We start from the raw sequence: 21,019 nt of genomic DNA on the forward strand, positions 1-21,019 counted from the left end.
TCCATGGAAAAAGCAGAATTTATTCAAACGTATGTTACATTATATACATTTACAGCAGATGATCATTAGTGGATAAAAGACAGTGGAATTTTCTGAAGTTAAAGGATTCAGTTAGCCTTCATTTGAACATTATCATCAGTGCATAATTGGTGTCACGCTGTGTAAAGATGTGCTTGTTTTAAAGGAGCCTTTTACAATATTCAGAGCATTTATATGGCAGCAAACAACTATTATGTAAAGATATAGCGGAGTGATGGTGTTCTGAGCACACACTGAAGTCATGCCACCTCCATGTTTGTTGTAATTCAAGCTTCTGGAAGTGTAGCACCCACCCTCCTGTTAACACTGTTAGCTTTGTCAGCACTGTTAGCTGCTAGCTTAAGGCTAAAAGCTGCGTGCAAACAACCGTCATAGATACACTCTGAATATCATATAAATCTCCTTTAAGTTCAAAGTGCATTTCCTGAGCAGATAGTTTTGTTTGAGCACGGCAGTCTTCAGAACCAGGCAGAGAAGCCGTGCTTTTCCTTCACCACCCATATGCTGTCGATCACCTTCCCATACTGGAACACACAGAAAAGCCTTTGTTATGACTCGAGGCAACGCTCTTTGACCTTTAAATGTATCCTTTCATTTGCTGTGCTTGTGTGCATGTCTTCCTTCAATGTGTGCTCACCTGGTCGTCGGAGACCTGCTCCAAGTAAAGGTGGGTGGCGTTGGCCACTTGCATGCGCGTGTAGCCGTAGTCTGTGCTGCGGAAAGCGCTCCACTCTTTGGGATTTGGATTGAACCTGTCTGTCCTCTCTCGGCAGCCCTGCAGGGGAATCAACAGTGATTAAACTCAATCTGTTAGTGATGAGCCGCATGCCTCGCTCCAGCTCTGTCCACAAAGCCCTGTGTGACATTTACAACTGTGGCTGTGCCTCGGTGTGAGCCTGGCTGCGTTTTGATATGCAGATGACTAATCCCTCTGTGGTTGGATGACGAAGCATGCCCTGCACCGCTCACCACCACATCAGAAAACACTTAACCAGAGGAACAGCTGGTACTAAACTCATGTGGCAGACCAACTGCTGCACAGGAACGACTGTGAACAATGCATAACATTGTTTTTGTTGATGCCGCTGTCAATTCATGCGTCGACCTGTGCGGGGAAACGTTAACGGTAATGTAAAAGGACTTACAGCAGAGCCTGTGATGATGTGAACTGGAGCTTTAGGGTTCACATAAGGTTGCTCTTTGCTGCCATTGTACACCTAAAGAGAAAAACAAGTCTGTTTCACTTATCCAAAACAAACACTTCAGACATAAGAATGTGGTTAGTTAAAAATGCTGAGCTGACCTTGTCACCGTAGACAGGCCACAGCCTCTCGTATGTGTGCTCATGTGCCCACAGCTCCACATCCACTCCTGTGAAAGATATTTTTAAGAGATATATATAAATAAATAACTACCAGAACAGCTCATTTAAAAACATTCTGCTGTGTAATCTAATCTTTCTCAGATCCTCTGCCCATTTAATTTTGAGATTTCTCAGCAATCAACAAAAGCTTAAACTCAAAGCAACCAAAACGTTCAAAAAAAAATCCACCACAACTTATATAATTAAATGCAACAAACAAAAGTCGAAGAAATGTCATACAGGAAAGACATTTGCAAATGTGCTGTTGGGATGTCAGCCAGACCAAAGGCCTGCTTTTTTAATAAAGGATGTTTGGACTGCTTTCCTCTCTGCAACTGTTGGGACATTAGTCTGTCTGAGCGTGCAAATTTGTGATCTTAAACACCCATTAGCAGCACACAGCTGGTTGTCGAATAGAGACCATACCATAGAGGTAAAATAGATCCTCTAGACCCGGGGCTGGCGGTGTGGTGTCATTCAGTCCCAGTCGGACCTGAGATATAACACAGAGGAAGAATGTCAGCATGAACTGGTGTCTGAAACACTACCTGCTACCTGAAACACTACCTGGTGGAGCCCCATCACGCACGTGCCTGCCTCGCTCCAAACGGTGCCAAGAGCTGAGGGAAGTTAGTCTGAGTGGAAACTATTCGGTCCAAATTACAGTGATTATGACAGCATATCGTACTCAGTGTGCTTATGGGCTGCCATGTGGACTGGCCAGCCTGCAACACATGTGACACGTCTGCTACCAGGGGTAATTAGGTGTTTTGGCAACGCAGCAGAAAACGAATCCTACAAATACCTTCATGATGATGAAATAAAACCTTTAACAATATAGATGTGCTTCTCTCTTAATAACACACTGTAAAATAAACTATAAGTGCTTTCAGTGCAATTAACAAAATGATTTAAGGTAATGATATAATTTCATCTGCTCAGCCAAATCAAATAAAATGTTGGGTACACAGTCGTATTAAGAAGAAATTTATAATCATGCTTTCCTGATAAAATGTCTGCCACCAGGAATGCAGCTCAGTAATTACAACAGCAGTTATCACACGTTACGCAGCCAGACTTTAAAGCTTCTCTCAACTTCCTGTTACATAAGCATCTGTTTCATAATGATGCTTGATTTTTTTTACACCAATACCCTCTGTGGCAGAAAAACAGTGGGTGACTGTGTACATTAGTTAAAGGTGTATACATTAATGGATAGGATTCTGTGGTTCACACACGTGGGAGTCGAACATAGTGCAGTCGTCCTGGTCGTCGTCGGAGCAGTACATTGGTCTGTGTCCCATTGTGATGATCCATGGACGCACTGCTCGGTTCTCTGGCTTGTTTGCCTCCTAGTTTAGGAGATGGAAGAGGTGAGGACATGTAAATGTAAATGTGTGTCACGCTGAGGATGGAGGAGAATTTTATTTTGGAACAGAGTGAAAAATATGTAGATTTTAATGGAGAAAAAAAGAGAATGGACTGACTACTGCAGCTAGAATGGAAAAAAGAGATTTAAAGCTGTTGGTAACTTTTATGAAAATAACTTTGTCATATTTGCTGAAACTGTCACTATATCCAAACAGCAGTACGAGACATATGATCTAAGAAAAAACCATACTCCTCTGCCTGCTCTACTGCCTTGTAGTGCTTCTAATGGCCTTACCACACGTGAACGAAAACTACCAATCAGAGCTGACGAGTCTCCAACACAGCTGTCAGTCAGGTCAGTCACTGCTCGTGAACAGTGGTAAAACTGTCAAACTAGATAGCACTGATCAATTATGAATCCTATTTCTTGCTTCAGATGTTTTAAGAAACATATTTTGGTCAGTCCCTTCAGGATTTCACTGTATCTGGGGTTGTTGTGACCTAAAATGTTTTTAAAAAATTGGGATGAATGTTGCAGCGTTTGTAGACCTTTTTTGCAATTTAAGTGTGGGGTAAATTGAAAACTGCAAAAATAGTTGCAAGTTCTGAGCATTTTTATGACCATTCAGTGTTTCCGTCAGATTTAGAGTCCATTTATGATGGTGAGGGGGCAGGGCAGCAACAGCTAATCACTGCTGATCAGCTATTAATGCCATTTGACGCAGCGCTGAAGGACCATCCCCATTAGAGGCACCTCTCCTGCTCTCTCTGCCTGGTTAGCACAAGCTAAAGAAAGCACAATAAGATCTTGACGCTACTCTTCATATTTTGCCATTGTTACTCTCACACAGACACTGAAATGTCTAGACTTTGTCGTTAAACCTGTTAATAATCATTGAGTAACGTAAGCTTTGTGATGCTAACAGTTAGCCCTGTTGCTGTGTGTGTGTGACTCAGTCCCAGCTCTGGTTCCGCAGCAGCAGTCCCATGACAGATGGATAAAGAGAAAAAGGGGTTGAGTGAATCAATCTGCTGCTTACAATCAAAACAATTTTAAATTTTAAATAGTCAAATTTAGGGTTAAGTTGCAGTGTTTGGACAGAAATGCAAGGTCGCACAGAATTCACGGGGATCGGTTGAATTAGTGTTTAATGTTGTGATTGCAACATTGTGAAATCCTGGAGGGACTGTTTAGTGTATTGTTTAGCTGTAAAATGAGAAAGCTTGTGACCTGGCTGCCATGTTGGGAACATTTGAGCTGAAAACCACCCACAGGCTGGAGCAAACTTTCCACTCTACAGCTTAACAGTACATGAAAATATGTTTTTGAAAACATCTGAGGTGAGAAATAGGCAATGGTGTAACAGAATCTTGATTCATATTTGATCAGCAGTGCCTAGTTTGACAGTTTAACCGCAGTTGACAAGCAGTGACTGACATGACTCACAGCTGTGTTAGTGACTCCGCTTTGATTGGTTGTTTTCAGTGAGCCACGGTAGATTCTAACGAGTGTGAAGAGGAACCTGATTTATGTTTTACACAGACTATCTGTCTAATGTGCTTCTGTGGGGATGTAGTGATAGTTTCAGCAAATATGACAAAAAGTGACAAATTGTTTGTGAAAGTTACTAACTGTAGTTTCAAAGAGAGACATTGAGCAATTGTGGGAAGGAAAGAGAGCACTTAGCTATCATCAACATATGTGAGTGGTGCGGTCATTAACCTCCAGGTCTTTCTTCAGCCACTCATACTGCCTGAAGAGGAGCTCCTGGCCGAATTCAAGATAGAAATAAACCTCGGTGGAGAGGGAGATGATGTGAGCTGACCCCAGGTTCCAGCTGCGGACACACATCATTAAAATGATACACAGCTTTGACCCAGTAGAGGAAGCATGCTGAAAGTCAGCGGATAAGCAAGAACAGGCCTCACTTAGAGCGCCAGATAAGTGTGAAAAACACTCAAAAAATCCAGGCAAGGTTTTGTCTCTGACATTTTGCTTCTGAACGCAGTGCCAGATCCACTTTGGTGAATAAACCCCTCGCTGTAATATGAGCATGTATGTGTTCATCCTGCAGGGTTAATGGAAAAGCATGTGCTCTGTACATGTGTGCTGTATGTTATGAACTGAACAGTTTCCAGTAGCAGTTGTGGGATTCAGATTGCCTCTACTTGTTCCTAACCGGCTCTCAGCCAGCAGACCCAGGGACTGATCATTGGGCAGCTGGCCTGTGGTCTAACAAGGTATTATCTTACTGTCTGAGCGAAGCAGGGCCTGTAGTTGGCTATGAGTCACCTAGTTAGATGTATAGCTCCTTTGTGTAGTCCCCGTGTCCCTGAGATAGGAGACGCAAACTAAACTCAAAGAAGGGAGTGCTCCTCTGCTGCCAAGTCTCTCTGGGCTGCCTCTTACAGCTCATTAATGCTTACTGAAATACAGTAGGAGGCTTGGTAAACCTTCACATGATACTTCACATGGGGCCTGAGTTGGAAAGAAATGACTTCTGTTTCCGAGCTCCGTGTGTGCAGCCGATTTTGATTTGAAGTTGTCTTCTGCTGACCATAAATGCTTGTGGTTCTTTCACCTGCTGAAGCATGTCAAATTCCACCTTAAAGGAATACTTCAGCCCCATAATGACCATTCGTATGTCGATTACTCATCCCGTGTTATGCTGAACTCATGAAGGAAACATTTTGTTGCATGCCTCTGGTTAATGAAAAATCCAAAAATGGATAAAATGCACAATGAATTGAAGTAAAACTGGATCACATTTAACAATGGCAGAACTTTATATACTCTCACACAACTTGTGCAGTGTAATCCAGGTCTCATTTGTTCAGTCATATGCTCCCCACTTCCCAAACTTTACAATGGGGAGCTGACCTTAAACTGAAACTTATCTATGCTCTCTTTAAAGCCAGACTCCATGAACAAAAACGGTAATTTTACATTGCAGAACACGGGAGCTGCTGGTCTACCACTGCCTCATAAGTCAGTTTGTTGGTGTTTTTGTGCGACTTTGGTGTTTTAGAGGGCAAGTTTGGATTCATCGAACTAGTCCACACAATAAGACAAATCCTTTTGTGCACATGCGCCCGCGCGTGCAGCCTGTTGCAGTCGCTCCTGCTTGTTTTCTTGGTTTTCTTACTTTTTTGCTTTATTAAGTTTGGTATTTGTGCTGGCTTTTTGAGATTGTCATTTTGAAACTGCGCCCTCTCAAAACATGCTGATTGAGAGAGTTGTACTCGTTTTCCACTCAAATAAGGCTGCAGGCCCTGATGGTGTCAGCCCCAGGGTGCTCAAAGCCTGTGCCCCCCAGCTATGTGGAGTACTTCAGCATGTCTTCAACATGAGCTTGAGTCTCCAGAGGGTCCCCTTGCTGTGGAAGACATCCTGCCTCGTTCCTGTGCCAAAGACGTCGCGTCCCAGTGGCTCCAAGGACTACAGACCCGTGGCATTGACCTCCCACATCATGAAGACCCTGGAGAGACTCGTCTTGGAGCAGCTCCGGCCCATGGTCAAGCCACTTTTGGACCCCCTCCAGTTCGCCTATCAGCCCCGACTTGGAGTTGAGGACGCCATCATCTACCTGCTCAACCGTGTCTACGCCCATTTGGATAAGCCGGCGAGCACTGTGAGGGTCATGTTTTTTGACTTCTCTAGTGCGTTCAACACCATCCGTCCAGCTCTACTGGGTGACAAGCTGACAGCAATGCAGGTGGATGCCCCCCTGGTGTCCTGGATTGTAGACTACTTGACTGGCAGACCACAGTATGTGCGCTTGCAACGCTGTGTGTCAGACAGAGTGGTCAGCAATACCGGGGCCCCGCAGGGGACTGTCCTCTCTCCCTTCCTCTTCACCCTCTACACCACGGACTTCAGCTATTGCACTGAGACCTGCCATCTTCAGAAGTTTTCTGATGACTCTGCTATAGTTGGATGTATCAGCAAGGGTGATGAGGATGAGTACAGGGCTGTTGTGGATAACTTTGTCACATGGTGTGAGCAGAACCATCTGCAGCTCAACGTGGCAAAGACAAAGGAACTGGCTGTGGATCTGAGGAGGACCAAGACACCGGTGACCCCTGTTTCCATCCAGGGGGTCAGTGTGGACATTGTAGAGGACTATAAGTACCTGGGGGTACACATTGACAATAAACTGGACTGGGCTAAGAACACTAACGCTCTCTACAGGAAGGGCCAGAGCCGTCTCTATTTTCTGAGGCGACTGAGGTCCTTCAACATCTGCCGGACTATGCTCAGGATTTTCTATGAGTCTGTGGTGGCCAGTGCTATCCTCTATGCTGTTGTGTGCTGGGGCAGCAGGCTGAGGGTGGCGGACGCCAACAGACTCAACAAACTGATCCGCAAGGCCAGTGACGTTGTGGGAATGGAGTGTGACTCTCTGATGGTGGTGTCAGAGAGGAGGATGCTGTCTAAGCTACGAACTATCTTGGACAATGTCTCACACCCACTCCACCATGTGCTGGTCAGGCACAAGAGTACTTTCAGTGGGAGACTCATACCACCAAGATGTACCACTGAGCGCCACAGGAAATCATTCCTGCCTGTGGCCATCAAACTGTACAACTCCTCCCTCTGAGTGGCCCTGAGACTTTTTCACACACTGCAATAATTTAATTTAACTTGTGCAATAACCCCATTCACCCTGACTGTATATATTCTGTTTGTGTAAATAATCTTGTTCAGTTTACAATATATATATGTATATATATATATTTATTTACGTTTATGTTTGTTAATAATTCCTGTTTATTTAACTATATATTTGTTAATACTACTGTTTAAATTTCTTATATTTTCACGTATCTTTCCTCTCTTGCAAGGAGCACCTGTAACATAAATAATTTCCCCTCGGGGATCAATAAAGTATTTCTGATTCTGATTCTGATTCTGAAACAAACTACCAATTAAGACAGCGGTAGACCAGCAGCTCCAGTGTTCAGCAAAGTAAAATAACTCTTTTTGTCAATATAGTCTGGCTTTGAAGCAAGCATGGCTAAGTTTCTCTGTTAGTTCAGTTTTCAGTGGGCAGGGGCCGTCTGTCTGGGAAGCACTGAGCATACGACTGGATAAATAAGACTTGAGTCCCTTTTACACTGCCAGATTTTCCGCGAATGTTGGGCCGTTTTGCCGGCAAGCTGTGAGCGTTTAGAAACACAGAGCCGAATTGGCGAGTTGATCCAAGGTGCCCAATTTTCCGCCTCGTAGGGTAGACATATTGGCAGAACCCTTTTAGTTTAAATAGACTGAGGCGGCCTTCTGCAACGGGAGGGGCTGTTGATGACGCAGCACGTGCGAGCCACTGGCAGTGGATAAACAGGAAACAACTGATAGCAGGAATTAGCGAGCAGCTAGTAGCAAGAGGGAAACGCAAACGTGACAGACACTGTAAAGATGAGCACCTGGGGAGACAAGGAATTGCGCACCCTCCTTGTCCTCACAAACGAAGAGGCCATTAACCGTCGACTTATGAGAAAATCGCCGAAGGACTGACCGGCTTCCCTTAACATCACTGTTTACGTCACACGCTGAGCTACATGTTTTGTTACTTGCTCACGCCCCCCATTGCCCCGAAAAAGGCGCATTCTGTATAGACAGAAGTAGGCAGGCGGCATTTTGCTGCACTCCCCAATTTTGTTTTTATACTGCCAATGCTGAAAAAAGACTGATTGGGCTTTCCTGCAAATTTGCACAACTCCTATCTAAATAGGGCTTTGGATATATAACAAGTGGTAAGTGGCGTGGAAGATCAGAAACAAATGTTTTAATATAGTATAATATAGTACAGACCTCTTTTACTTCAATTTATCAAGCATGGAAGCATGCAAGAAATAACGTTTTCTTCATGACTTCACTGTAACACAAGGTGACTAACTTTGGGTGGTGAAGTATTCCTTTAACTAAAGCAACATCTGGTTGACTTAAACATTGTGTTATTCCATAAGGCCAACATATTCCTTTACCTGTACCAAAGGCTCTCAGTCTGTCCCGGCATGCTGAAGCGATTCCTGTAGTTGGAGAAGTTACTGTGAACAAACAAAAAAGAAAAAGTTAGACAGACTGATCATACAATCTAAGTTCTTTAAATGTTTAAGAAACGGCAATTAACACCACAGACCTCTGCTCTCTCTCTTATTTTGTGGTGCATGCACAATACACTTAAGATAATTCTCAGCTTTGCTATGAAATATAACGAATCAGCACTTCTTAAAATAGCTGCCTAGTTTCAGTGCGATTCTTTTGTCCTGTGTCACTTTTCAGCTTTCATTTCAACCTGGCAGAGAACTCCGGGTGGTATATCATCGGATAAAGATGACCATCAAACTGCGGTGGTGACATCTGCTTCAAACTTGAAAAAAACAAAAAAAAAAACAAGACGTAGCTAGTTTTAGATATTCTAAGAAACCGTACACTTTGCTGTCGCCAGGATATCAGAGGCTGCCTCTCCAAATTAAAGGCTGCAGAAAAACGTGGACGAAGCCTCTGTGACCTCACCCCTATAGGTTTCTGATGAGATGTTTTGAAGCTTAGGATCATGGTCAGATAATCAAAATTTGGCCAACGTGGGGGAGCCTGGGTGGAGCCGACATGGGACGAGCAAGTTGGTGCCACCATGGCTGAGTGTACTACACCTGTCAATCAAGGAAACAGGCCTCTAAATATACCCCTCTGCAAACCGTGACATCTTCTTTAAAGAAGATTATAATTTTAGATCCAACGGCCATTAAAGGAATTACATATCAAGGCACTTCCACAGTGGTTTCAAGACTGAGATGTGGTGGTTCCTACTTGCTCCTGATGTAGTAAGATGCATGCAGTTATCTGTCACTGCTACCACAATCACCGCCACTAATTTTTAGACTCTTTGCACTGCACCCGGAATCAAACACGGACCTGTGCTTTAAGACAAGAAATAATCAAAAACAATGTCTAAGAGTGCACTGGCTACACATTAAACCAGTGCTCTGCACATATTACAATGGGCACACCATGCAAAAGAGGAAAAACTCTTTAATGGAAAGCTCTCCCTGACGCCAAACCGCCAGTCTCTTTTCACGGTTTTTAATTTCAGCATGAAAGCAGGAGCCAATCTTCTCAACGGGCCATTAACTAAGCGAGGTGATGGGAGTGATTGTTTTCTTATCTTACATAAGGGAGAGAAAAAAGGCAGTATTCTGGACTGCAGCCGGGTCAGGGTGGGACGGTTCAGATCCCTGCACTGACTTGGTTAATGTAGGGTTAGGGGTAACAAGAGACAGTGGGGTCAGAGATCAAGGGCTAGGGACAGGGACACAAGGGGAGCATGACACTAGTCCTTTACTGATGTTGAATAAGTCTGAAACTGATGAGACACTGAGGTCAGGATTTAAGATCTGAGGCTGGTGTGGTAATCCAGCAGAGGTTAGTTTGTGAGCTGTGATCTTTCAGCAGAAGGAGAATGCAGTTTGATGCAGAATCTCTTCATGTCCATCTAGAAAACTTAGCTTAGATGTTGAACATGTACAACAATGCATCATCTGAAATTAACAATAAATCAAAATCCAATCACACAAGTAATGCAAGCATGGATGGATTACTGAACGGGCCTATTGGGCACAGGCCCAGGCACCTAAAGGGTCAGGGGCCCTCCAAAATATCACTTAAATTGACACGTATCACCAGGAAGCCACTCAAAAAGACCACAAAGACACACAAACCCATTAAAAGATGCATATTGTCTACAAATAGAAGCAAAAAAGAGGCAAAACCATAACATAGTCTGTGTGTCTTGCTTCTATGTAGGAGAGCTGGTGGGGCCTTTTGCATATCTGTGCCCAGGGGCCCACCGTCTCCTGATCAGTCCATGAATGTATGTTAAAATAGAGCTAAAGAGTGACTTCTGCTCCTGTGAAAATCAGTTTCGATCTAAACTTCTGAGTCACGGCATTGAACCAGGACCGGCCATAAAATGGATTCATACTCCCATCTTGTGGCGAGGAAGAGTACCAGCAACCATGCAGAGGAGATCTGGGAAGGCAGTTAGTAGAAATAAACAATCAATCTTTCATTCACTGAAATAATACACACACTCTCTAGGAATTCAAACAGAGTGATATAACCGAGCATACCCCCGAGGGGAAGGATCAGTCTGTAGAAATAAAGTCAACTGCTGGCTTCAAAGTCTCTCGTCTTTGTGGCTCTGTGCTGGAAACTCTGATACAAATATGACAAAATTCTATTTGTTTCATTAATTCAGCGCTGTGGGAGTCCCACCGTAACATGTGAGTCATCCTCCGTAACCTGAAGCACGCTTGTTTCCATGTGTGTTTGCTTTTCCATTAAAAGAAGATCAAGATAAAAATCTGGTGGCTGTCAAAGTCAATGTGAACAACCTGACTCTTAAACTAACCCAACAAGACTTTCCCCCCCTTCATCAAATCTTTCCTTTCATCATCTGATGAGCTTAATCCAGGACGTTGGGGGAAAGGAAAGGAACTAGCTGGAGTCTTCAGGAAGCATGTCACTAACTCCCGTCACAGGACATTGTTACAAAACAGTTCCCTGTCCCTGCGAGCGCCCGATGGACCATATTGTGCTCTGGGAACAAAGACAGTCTTGATTGGGGCCTTAGCATCTTCTGTGGATCCACTGTTCTCATCCTGCTGGAATGCTGACTGAAAACTTCTGTGGTCAGCCATGTTTCAATTGCCTTTTACCCATTAGGTTTTGAGGTTGGAAAGAGAGATGAACAGAGGAGCATAGTGAGAGAGAGAGCACAACAGACAGCTAGGAAGAAGAAGCAGGGGCCAGCTGCTGGCTGGGAATATCTGGATTCTTAACAACACCACAGAGCAAAACACACATTTAGGTATAGCAGAGAAAGAGACGAGCTGGATTTCTGGTTATGTAATGCAGTAAGCCGTTTCTTGATATCAGGCTCCTATGTCAGGATGCAGCGCCAAGAAAAAGAGACTACTGTTAGCAGCTCCTTAATAGAGACCAGGCAGTAGTCACATTGCACATGGCAAAGCCAGGCGAGGGGTGTCTCGGTATAGCGGCGGCAAGTAAATATTATGGTGCAGGATCAGGCACCTCTTAACGTTTCATGTGCACAAACACACGCAACTGACTCCAGCAGATGTGCTTGGAATTCAGGGAGACATTGGCTGCTAATCCTCGGGATTCAAAGCATCTGAGGCCGCTGAAGTCTTTAATCATCTCGTACCATCGTCAACAAAACAACACAGAACTGAGCCTCGAAAACTGACTGAAATAATTGACTGAAAACATCTGACTAACAAGGTATTTTTGAAGCAAAAACTCTCTGTTTTCTGTTTCTCGCTGCTCAAATGGACGCGTTAGCTGAATATCTTTGGGTTCAGGAACATTGGTCGCACAAAACAAGACATATAAAGGCATCACCTTGGGCTCTGGGAGATTATGAAGGGCATTTCTGTCATCTTAAAGACATAACAATCGTCTGGTTCAGTTCAGTTCTGTTTAGCTTTATTGTCTCACTCGAGGAAATTAGATTTGCAGCCACGATAAGCTGAGCAATCCACAACCACATAGCAATAACAATAACATCATACAATACAAGTCAGACAATAGAAAATCTCATTAAAAAGAACTTCCCACCAAGTAATGGGTCATAAAGTGCAGAAACAACACATGATAGCTTAAAGGTATACTACACAGGATGGTCTGCTACTGTTTGTCAACACGTTCACCGGCAAAAGTGACAGTAAAAGCCAACCCGAGAATCACTATGGTTTGGCGTTTCACCTCGATATATTTGCATTTTTTCTGTGCTGTGGCTTTTGGATGTCTGCTGCTTACGGTGTGGTACCTGGTTGCTACCTTTTTATAAAGCCCTGACTTTACCTGAGTGTTGTAGGGGTCAGTCTATGGTGGGAGTGCACGCCCATTAATGCCCCACACACAGAAAAATAAGAAGAAATAAGAAAATACATGCAGTGAGGAAAGTATCTACAGAATAATACACCACCACATACCTCTAGTGGGTCATAAGTGACGACTGAGAGGAATTATTTCTAAATTAATCTATTAATTGTTTTTTAGGAAAATCCTGTGTAGTGTACCTTTAAAGGGATAGTGCACCCAAAAATGAAAATTCAGCCATTATCCACTCACCTTCATGCCGAGGGAGGCTCATGTGAAGTTTTAGAGTCCTCACAACACTTGCAGAGATCCCAGGGGAGAGGGGGTAGCAACACAACTCCACCTAATGGAGGCTGACGGCGTCCCAGATTCAAACGTCTAAAAACACATAATTGAAACCACAAAATATCTCCATACTGCTCGTCCGTGTGATGAGTGTCCTGAAGCCCCAACATAAAAAGTTGTTTGGAGAAACGTCATTTCAACTCTGTTTTTAGCCTCATTGTAGCCTGTAGCTCTAACTGCCTCTCGTGTGCACGCTTGTGTGCGAGACCAGCGAAAGCAAGTGAACACACATGAATGCGGTGCCCATGTCTCACGGTCTCGCGCGAGCTACAGTGAGGCTAATACCAGAGTTCAAATGACGTTTCTCCAAACAACTTTTAACTTCACCTGAGCCTCCGTCGGCATGAAGGTGAGTAGATAATGGCTGAATTTTCATTTTTGGGTGCACTATCCCTTTAAGATGGATCTCAAGTACAGAGATCATTTGATGGACTTCAGCAGACTAACAGCTACTGGAAGACAGGATGCCTTGCATGTCTTTGGTCAGGATAAGCCTCCAGGAAATGAGTGCAAGTCGATGCTATGACCTCTTAAGTGATGGAAACCAGATTTGGGTACAGACTGGTTATTACTTAGTGCACGAAAAACCAAAATAAACAAATGCAAAAGCACATCCTTCTGTTTTTTTCTAGAAATGTTTCAGTGGTTTCCTTTCAAAGCTGTGACTGGTATCTCTGACCTTTGACCTGACAGGAAACGCACCTCGTGCTCAGCTAACAGAAGTCGCCCTTGTCACGCAGCTCCAATTTCTGTTAATGTGACAGTTTGGCTGTAGATGCCCAGAGCGGAACAAGAGTCATGGACTCATAGCAAATTATATTTTGTCATATTACATCAGCGAGACAGATCATAGACCAAAATTCTTAGTGGTGCATTTCGTTCCATATTAGGTTATTATACAAACCACCCTGACTCATTACTGTGCATTGTGGAGACAAAGTCAGGGAAAAAGATGCAATATGAATATGTCAGACTATCAATGTACAACAAAGCTTCCACAATTGTTTAGGGGCTGCAACAAATGATTTATTTCACTGCCAGTTAATCTGCAGATTATTTTCCAAAGCAACCACTTGAACAGTCGACGGATAAAATGTGATGAAATAGTGAAAAATATCCACCACAGCCGCCCAGATTCAAAGCTCAAATTGAGCGTTTTGTCTCGCCAACAGTCCAAAACTGAAAGGCATTCAGTTTACGATCATCAAAAAGCATCAAATCCTCACATCTGAGAGGCTGAAACCAGCAGAGGAGGGTTTCTGCTTGAAAAATGCTGATTGATCCCTCATCAAAAATGATTTTAAAACAAAATTAATTCTTACAACTGTCTCATTGGTAAATTGCTTCTGCTCTGAATTTGTTTTCACATACTTAAATTGCTGCATCACCCCGTCCTCACTGTCTTGTCATCCAATCCAGATAAATTCCCAGACAATAAAATGTGAACAACGCGTTCAGTGAAGATGAGTCAAAACGCAGACAGAGTTCCCACCACAGCAGGACATCTCTGGGAACGGGAAAACAGATAGTGTGCTGATGATTGCCAGTCAGATAAATGTTTGTTTTGGAGAGCGTTGTCTTGTTTAGATGTTGGTGGTTACTGACGCTGCTCCAGCCTTTCGAGACCAAAATAGCTCCCATCTGTTCAAATGGTACAGTGCGAAGTTTTTCGGCAGAACAGAGTGTGTTCATTATAGTGGAAAAACTGCAGCTCACCAGAAAGGTTGTTTTTTGGGGGTTCACAACCCCTCACCAAAAAAAGTTGAAGCACGCACAGACACAGGCACATAGCATTTACAGTGGCCATTTCTGAATGCAATTTGTCATGAGGTGTCTGGCACGTCTGTGTCACGAATATGGATGTGCTGCTATTTGTGCCCATTAATCATACTTTTGCCCTCGAGCAGAATGTGGCATTAAATGTAAATAAAAAGGAAAACATTAGGTAATCAAAAGCAGAAGGCAGTCAGACGGCTTCCATGTTGACTCACTGACTATAAATTTCTCCTAATGCTGTCATGTGAGTCCATTAATGAATACATCCAAAAAGAAATTGAGAAATTAAATTCCACCTACTACGTAGCTTCGTGGTTGCCTGGACACGTCATATAGGGCACGTAGGCCGCTATGGACTGGATCTGCCTCATGAACTCGTCTCCGATCCTGGCGTTGTCCTGGAGCAGTGACATTCAGCCGTTAAACATGACAGAAAAGATTTTCCTGTCAGACAACAATGTTTCATATTTCTCTCTTCACTGATGTTCAGCCAAATTAGTTTTCACAACTATGCGAGTCAATTTTCCAGACAGCTTCATCCTCAGCCAACCATACAAACCTCACTGGCATTTTTTTCTTACATATGCTAACGCAGCTTTTAAAAACACACTGCGGTTCATGGCTGTACTGATGGCTTCTACCTGCCACAACCATTAATGACCTTTTTCAGACAAAATTCCCTTTTTCTGGTTTTCTATTTATAATATCAGTGAAGCCACAGGATGTACTCGCACATTCCAGTTAAAAAACACAGCTTGGGTGAATTATGGTTATTCATTTTTGCAGTGGTCTGCTGATTGCATTTCTCCACATTTGACAAAAAAAAGAGGCATGAATAATGCAGGAAGTCATTTCAGGAAAAATGATATTAGCATCCGAGACAAGGTTATGTCCGCTAAATATTACAGATGACAGCTAGGGGAGGTTTTCAGATGAGCAAATATGTTATTGAGACTTAAGATTTGTGGTTTCAAATGGCGCTTATTTCATTCAAGAAATACTTGGGCGACATGACCCTGACTCTCGTCTTTCACCGCAGGCTTAAGGCATTTCACAGTAATGCTAATCATTAGCTGTGTGTCTCAACCACAGCTGAGAGCCTTCATGTGCACTGATAATAAATCGTGGTGAGGCTTGGGACGGGGGCACTGGAGGAAGGTAAAGTGGCTTATCTCATCTGTCATTGTGGAATTAGTGGAATATCAGAGTGGCTTTAAGAATATACGCTATTGACGAAAGAAATCTGCTGTCAGTGAACTTAACTGGGCACAAGTGTGATCATGACATTGAAAAGAGAAGAGTAAAATACCTCATCCATATCGTAGGCAAAGTCCCCTGTAAAAAAAAAAAAATCTACAGATTAGAATGAATCCTTTAAGTGTTTTTAAGACTGTTGACTATTGGTGCACTGTGCCAAAATGAGTTTCCCCCAAAAAAGTTGTGTTTACTTCTTTATTATAGGGATAATGCACTTAAAGGAATAATTCAACATTTTGGGAAATGCCAAAGACCACAAATAATGGACAAGGCTACCATGACGCCATCCACTGGTTTGTGGACCCCCGTTTTAAAGCCTCAAGTTTGGCATTTTAGCTGTTGTCATCTTGGATTTTTGAAACTAGAAGTGACTGTATTTGGATGAGAGGGTGGTGCTATGGAGGACCGAGGAGCGAGTAGATCTGACTCATAGACTGTGGTGATATCTTGCAGACAGCCTGTCAGTCAAAGCGGCCATGCCTTTATTTGTGCGGAACTTTAAGCCTTATTAAAATTTAACCGGGTGAGCTAGATAAAAAATTCAAACCCCATACAGTTACATTAAGGGGGAAATTAGCTATAGAGACCAAACCCGTCCTTTGTGCCAGGCTGCACACGTTTATTTTTGCTGAAAAGTCAGGCATTTTAAAATGGGGGTCTGTGGAGTCCGCCAGGACTAAGTCCCAATGAGCCCAGGAATGAGTTAGCATTTTCCCACTCCTGGTTCCCTCATCTTGAGGTCATTGGGTTTTTTGAATGTGGTTTTAGTTAGATGTCTGAAATAAGGTCTGTGGTTAACACAAGCTGAAGAGACTTTCACGTTTTGTTGTACGATATAAAATACGTCAGTAAAAAGCCCACTCATAAACTTTGAAGCTTCTATGTGTCTCAAAAAGGTGGTTTCTAGTAAGTGGCTAAATGAGTCTGCAGAACATCATCACGTCGCGCCAACACAGCTTTACGGTCTTGTTATGGTGGTGACGTTAAGTCATGCGACTGTAGTGTAGTTCGTTTATAGCCTAACGTTAGCTTTTTACTTCTGGCGATTGCATTTAGGTTTCAATAATCATACGTTTGTTTGCCACAGAGCTTATTTCTGGCAATAATACAAGATCCAATGGAAAAATCCCATAGGCTTTTTGACGAGGTGCAATGCTACCTGACGAAAAATATCACGTCATCCCTGGAGCAGCAATGGAGCCAGCCTCAAGTGGCCATTCAAGGAACTGCAGTTTTTGGTACTTCCATGTTGGCTTCATTATTCAGCCCAGGAGGTTTCTGCTTGGGAAACGAGCTTAATCTCTTTTTTGCAGAGACTTAGATGAGACAGACTCTCACGTTTGTAAGCGAAATATTAAGCTAGAGCCAGTAAGCAGTATGATTAACTTAGCATAAAGTCTGGAAACAGGGGTAAACAGCTAGCCTGGCTCTGAATGAAGACAAATAGACCTGCTGACAAGCACCGCTAAAACTCACTAATTAACATGTTACATCTTGTTTGTTTATTCTGTACATAAATTGAAATGTACAAACAACAATTTGGGGTTTTACTTGGAGTTACATGCTGGAACTTTAGAGATGCTAGACCTTTTGACAGAGCCACGTTAGCTGTTTCCCCCTGCTTCCAGTCTTCATGCTAAGCTAAGCTAGTCATGAGAGTGGCAGCAATTTTCAATTTCAATTTTATGTTAAAGCCTTAAAACCTTTAATGAGAAAAAAAATCCTCATCAAACATTTCCCACAATGTCACACTATACCTTCCATAACTGACTAGTGGACTATGGTTAGCTTCAAACAAATAACGCGATCTTGCTTTGTGAGGCAATCAAAGATATATATTCTCTCCAACCTTGTAAAGTGGCTGTAAAACAGTGTTTAACTCCATGTTTCAGTAAAAAGACAACAAAGGAAAAGACAAATGGTGCTGTTCTGTTGTTTTCCCTTAAATCAAGATGGGCGCAAAAACTAGACAGCCAGGGATCCAATCAGATTTTTGGGCGAACACATTTTGGCACAACACAGACCCATTATCTGTTTAGATTTAACTCCCCACAAGTGATGGAACAAGCTAGTGACCACCATTCAACCCATATTGTTCAAAAGCAAAGCATACAAATGACAAATAGGTATTATTATGCTGATTACAGTAATCACCATCATGATACATTACCTCGTTATTAGGCATTTCTGTTAGAATGGCTCAGCTAGCTTACTTGATTTGATTTATGTTCCTACACTCTGTTGCAAGCTGTGCCAGGTATCCGCAGATGACTAATGTCTGAGACAACAGCCGATAAAACTTAATGCCTCTTCACAGTTTTCATTGTGCAAATTACTGTAATATTTCTATCAGTGTGGAGCTTACCTATGTGCAGGATGACATCGTACATGCCAAGCTGCGTCTCCTTTTGCAGTCGAGCCAGAGACTGAGGGTTCTCGTTGCCCAGGTCACCATACAGAGCAAACCTGGGGCTAAAGCTTGTGCTGTCATTCAGAGCAGTGAAGGAAAACACATCGCTCCAGCCGTCATCGCTCCCACAGTGGTAGACTGAAAGTGCACAGTACAAGAAGAAATCTTTCACATGAGTTATGCTATTAAGGTCAGTCATATTTAACCTCCACATACCATAAGTAGCAGCAGGTTTGAGGTCTGTGAGAGTGACTCTGTGGATGTACATCTTCCTCTTCTCCTCTCCTGAGTCCACAAACAAAGTTGCATCACCTTTGGCAGTCATGTCAAAGAGCCGACCGCCCAGAAGGCCGTACTCCACCTTGCTGTCTGTCTTGTTGAAGGTGGTCCAGGTCACCACCATAGAACCTGGCTCTCCTGTGAAGAAAAGCCCAATTATTTGAACCGTGATGTAGACTGATCTGACAGAACAACTGGATTCACTTACTGATGCACCTTTAAAAGCCAAGAGATGCTTATGAAAAGGCTGACTCTGCACATGACTGATGCTTTTGATCTTGCCGCCAGCGTGATATAACCATCAGAGAGCTGAGATAAGCTGACAACTGGCCAGGTACTCATTTCATCAAGACATCAACGCATGTAATGACTACCACGTTTCACCTTCATGGGGAATGAACGAAAGAACATTTATGCTGCACAGACTCTGTGTGAACCAAGGGTAACATTATGTATGGCAGTTAAGACAATTATTTGGCGCCTTTGACCTAAATGACTTACAGAGAGTGCACAGGTAGTTTCAGAGCAACAGGGCACTTCATCAGGACATGTTTCTGTTGCCGCAAATATACTTAAAGTTTTATCAAGGCCTTTCAGCCACTGAATTACCTGCATTACATGAAACACATAGGGACCTATTTAACAATCTATAGCACGTGGACTACAGCAGTGGTTCCCAATTGGTCCAGTCTTGGAGTCCAGATTTCTGCTTAGTCATTAGTTAAAGGTCCCCACACTTAAATACTTTCAGCGTCATACTAGCGTTTGGCCATATCAACAAGCTAGTTTGCTGTCTCTGTCAAGTAGCTATCCATTAGTCACTCACTCTACAACAGGAAACAGCACTTAAAAATTAAAGCTCTGTGTCAGAAATTTGCGGTACTTAAAAATAAAGTGTGTTTTTTTTATAAACTAACCCTTTTTATGAGCCACTTCTGGTCCATTCAGAATGAGCCCAGGACCCACATTTGGACCGTGACCCACAAGTTGGGAACCATTGGTCTAAAGTGCATGCCGCAAGTGCATTTAGGGAGTGTCCAACTCTTCTTCTGCTGGTTAAACGGCACGTAGGTTGGGCACAAAGCAAGGCACAAGGGGCAAAGGGGTTGTATTTAGTCTCTTAATTAATCATGGCTGTGTTTTGGGATTTATATGAATTCAACCAGAGTGTCATCTCCCATTCCCTTTAAAAGCCAGGTGTGCCTGTACATGGCGCTCTGCTGTTTACGTAGCGAATTTGGCAAATTGGAGAAGCGAGCTGTTTTCTGCTGAGTAATGCAGTAAGAGAAGAAATGTCAATGCAGCAAATGTCATGGGACATTTGAGCAGCAAACTACAAACTTGAGTTATTAACTTGACAATAAAAGGTGGAGAAAGACAGACCCTCAATGGACCTGCACCAAGCTTTAGACCAGTGGTTCTCAACAGGGGTCCTTTAAGGAGTTCCAGGGAGTCCCCAGGAAAATGGGGAATCGTTTATTATTACGGTTTAACTCACCAGAGAAGTGATCCTTAGGTGAGTGAGAGTCACAAGACTATTCTGATCATAGGTTTCACTTCTTCCATGGTTATCTCCTCAAATGTGGTTGAAAACTAGAGAATTCTGGTCTCATATCTCATTTCAGATGGAGGATCCCTGAGGTAAAATCTTATCAAATGGGAAGTTCGTGACCATATGTGTTTCAATTTAGGGGTCCTTGACACAAAAAAGGTCAGGAACCACTGCTTCATACCATGCAGTATAGATCATTTACATGGGGCCCATAGACTATTTAAAATATCAAGTTCACTAACAGTGAATCTGAACTTCAGTGAACTTGTTTTTGAGCTGCAGAACAATAACAAAATGTTCTGCTGCTTAAATGTACCAGAGCTTTCAGTCCATATATCATCGAGCGATTTGTACAAAACATCTGTAAATATGCAATCCATATGATCTGAGCACTGGTTTGTATTACCAAGCGGAAAATTGTATCCCTGAATGAAAACATGTGAAGCTGGGACGGGAACATTTCAAAACACTTACCTGGATAAGAGAGGTGCACCTGCTCTGGCTGAGTCCATATGGGAGGAACACCAAGCACCAACAGGGGTGCTAGGCTTAACAAGGCACAGGCAGCACGAACAGGCTCCATTTTCACAGTGGACTGCAGGAACAGCAGCCTGGTTAAAGTAGCAACACACACACCCAGAGAATAAAACAATCTTGACACTGTAATCACATGATGTTACAAGCTTTCATGCCAAACATCACATGACAATATTGGTATAAAAC

The 21,019-nt window shown here is 43.0% G+C and overlaps 1 protein-coding gene across 4 annotated transcripts in view; it reads right to left on the reverse strand.

Moving 5' to 3' along the window:
* Window positions 1–21,019, reverse strand: part of acp7 (acid phosphatase 7, tartrate resistant (putative)) — a 22,147-nt gene continuing 1,128 nt past the window's right edge. For 3 of the 4 annotated variants that reach the window (XM_050061106.1, XM_050061108.1, XM_050061107.1), the window contains exons 3-15: window positions 20,771–20,907; window positions 18,682–18,882; window positions 18,421–18,603; window positions 16,108–16,133; window positions 15,099–15,196; window positions 8,759–8,821; window positions 4,497–4,611; window positions 2,641–2,754; window positions 1,829–1,895; window positions 1,343–1,410; window positions 1,185–1,256; window positions 677–814; window positions 1–563 (exon numbers count right to left, since the gene is read on the reverse strand). In XM_050061106.1, coding sequence (XP_049917063.1) covers window positions 498–563; window positions 677–814; window positions 1,185–1,256; window positions 1,343–1,410; window positions 1,829–1,895; window positions 2,641–2,754; window positions 4,497–4,611; window positions 8,759–8,821; window positions 15,099–15,196; window positions 16,108–16,133; window positions 18,421–18,603; window positions 18,682–18,882; window positions 20,771–20,879 — 1,320 coding nt within the window. In that variant the 5' untranslated portion in view covers window positions 20,880–20,907 and the 3' untranslated portion in view covers window positions 1–497. The remainder of the gene's footprint in view (window positions 564–676; window positions 815–1,184; window positions 1,257–1,342; window positions 1,411–1,828; window positions 1,896–2,640; window positions 2,755–4,496; window positions 4,612–8,758; window positions 8,822–15,098; window positions 15,197–16,107; window positions 16,134–18,420; window positions 18,604–18,681; window positions 18,883–20,770; window positions 20,908–21,019) is intronic. The other variant, XM_050061109.1, reaches the window with a different exon arrangement.

Source organism: Epinephelus moara, chromosome 14 (assembly GCF_006386435.1).
Source record: "Epinephelus moara isolate mb chromosome 14, YSFRI_EMoa_1.0, whole genome shotgun sequence".
NCBI lineage: Eukaryota > Metazoa > Chordata > Actinopteri > Perciformes > Serranidae > Epinephelus > Epinephelus moara.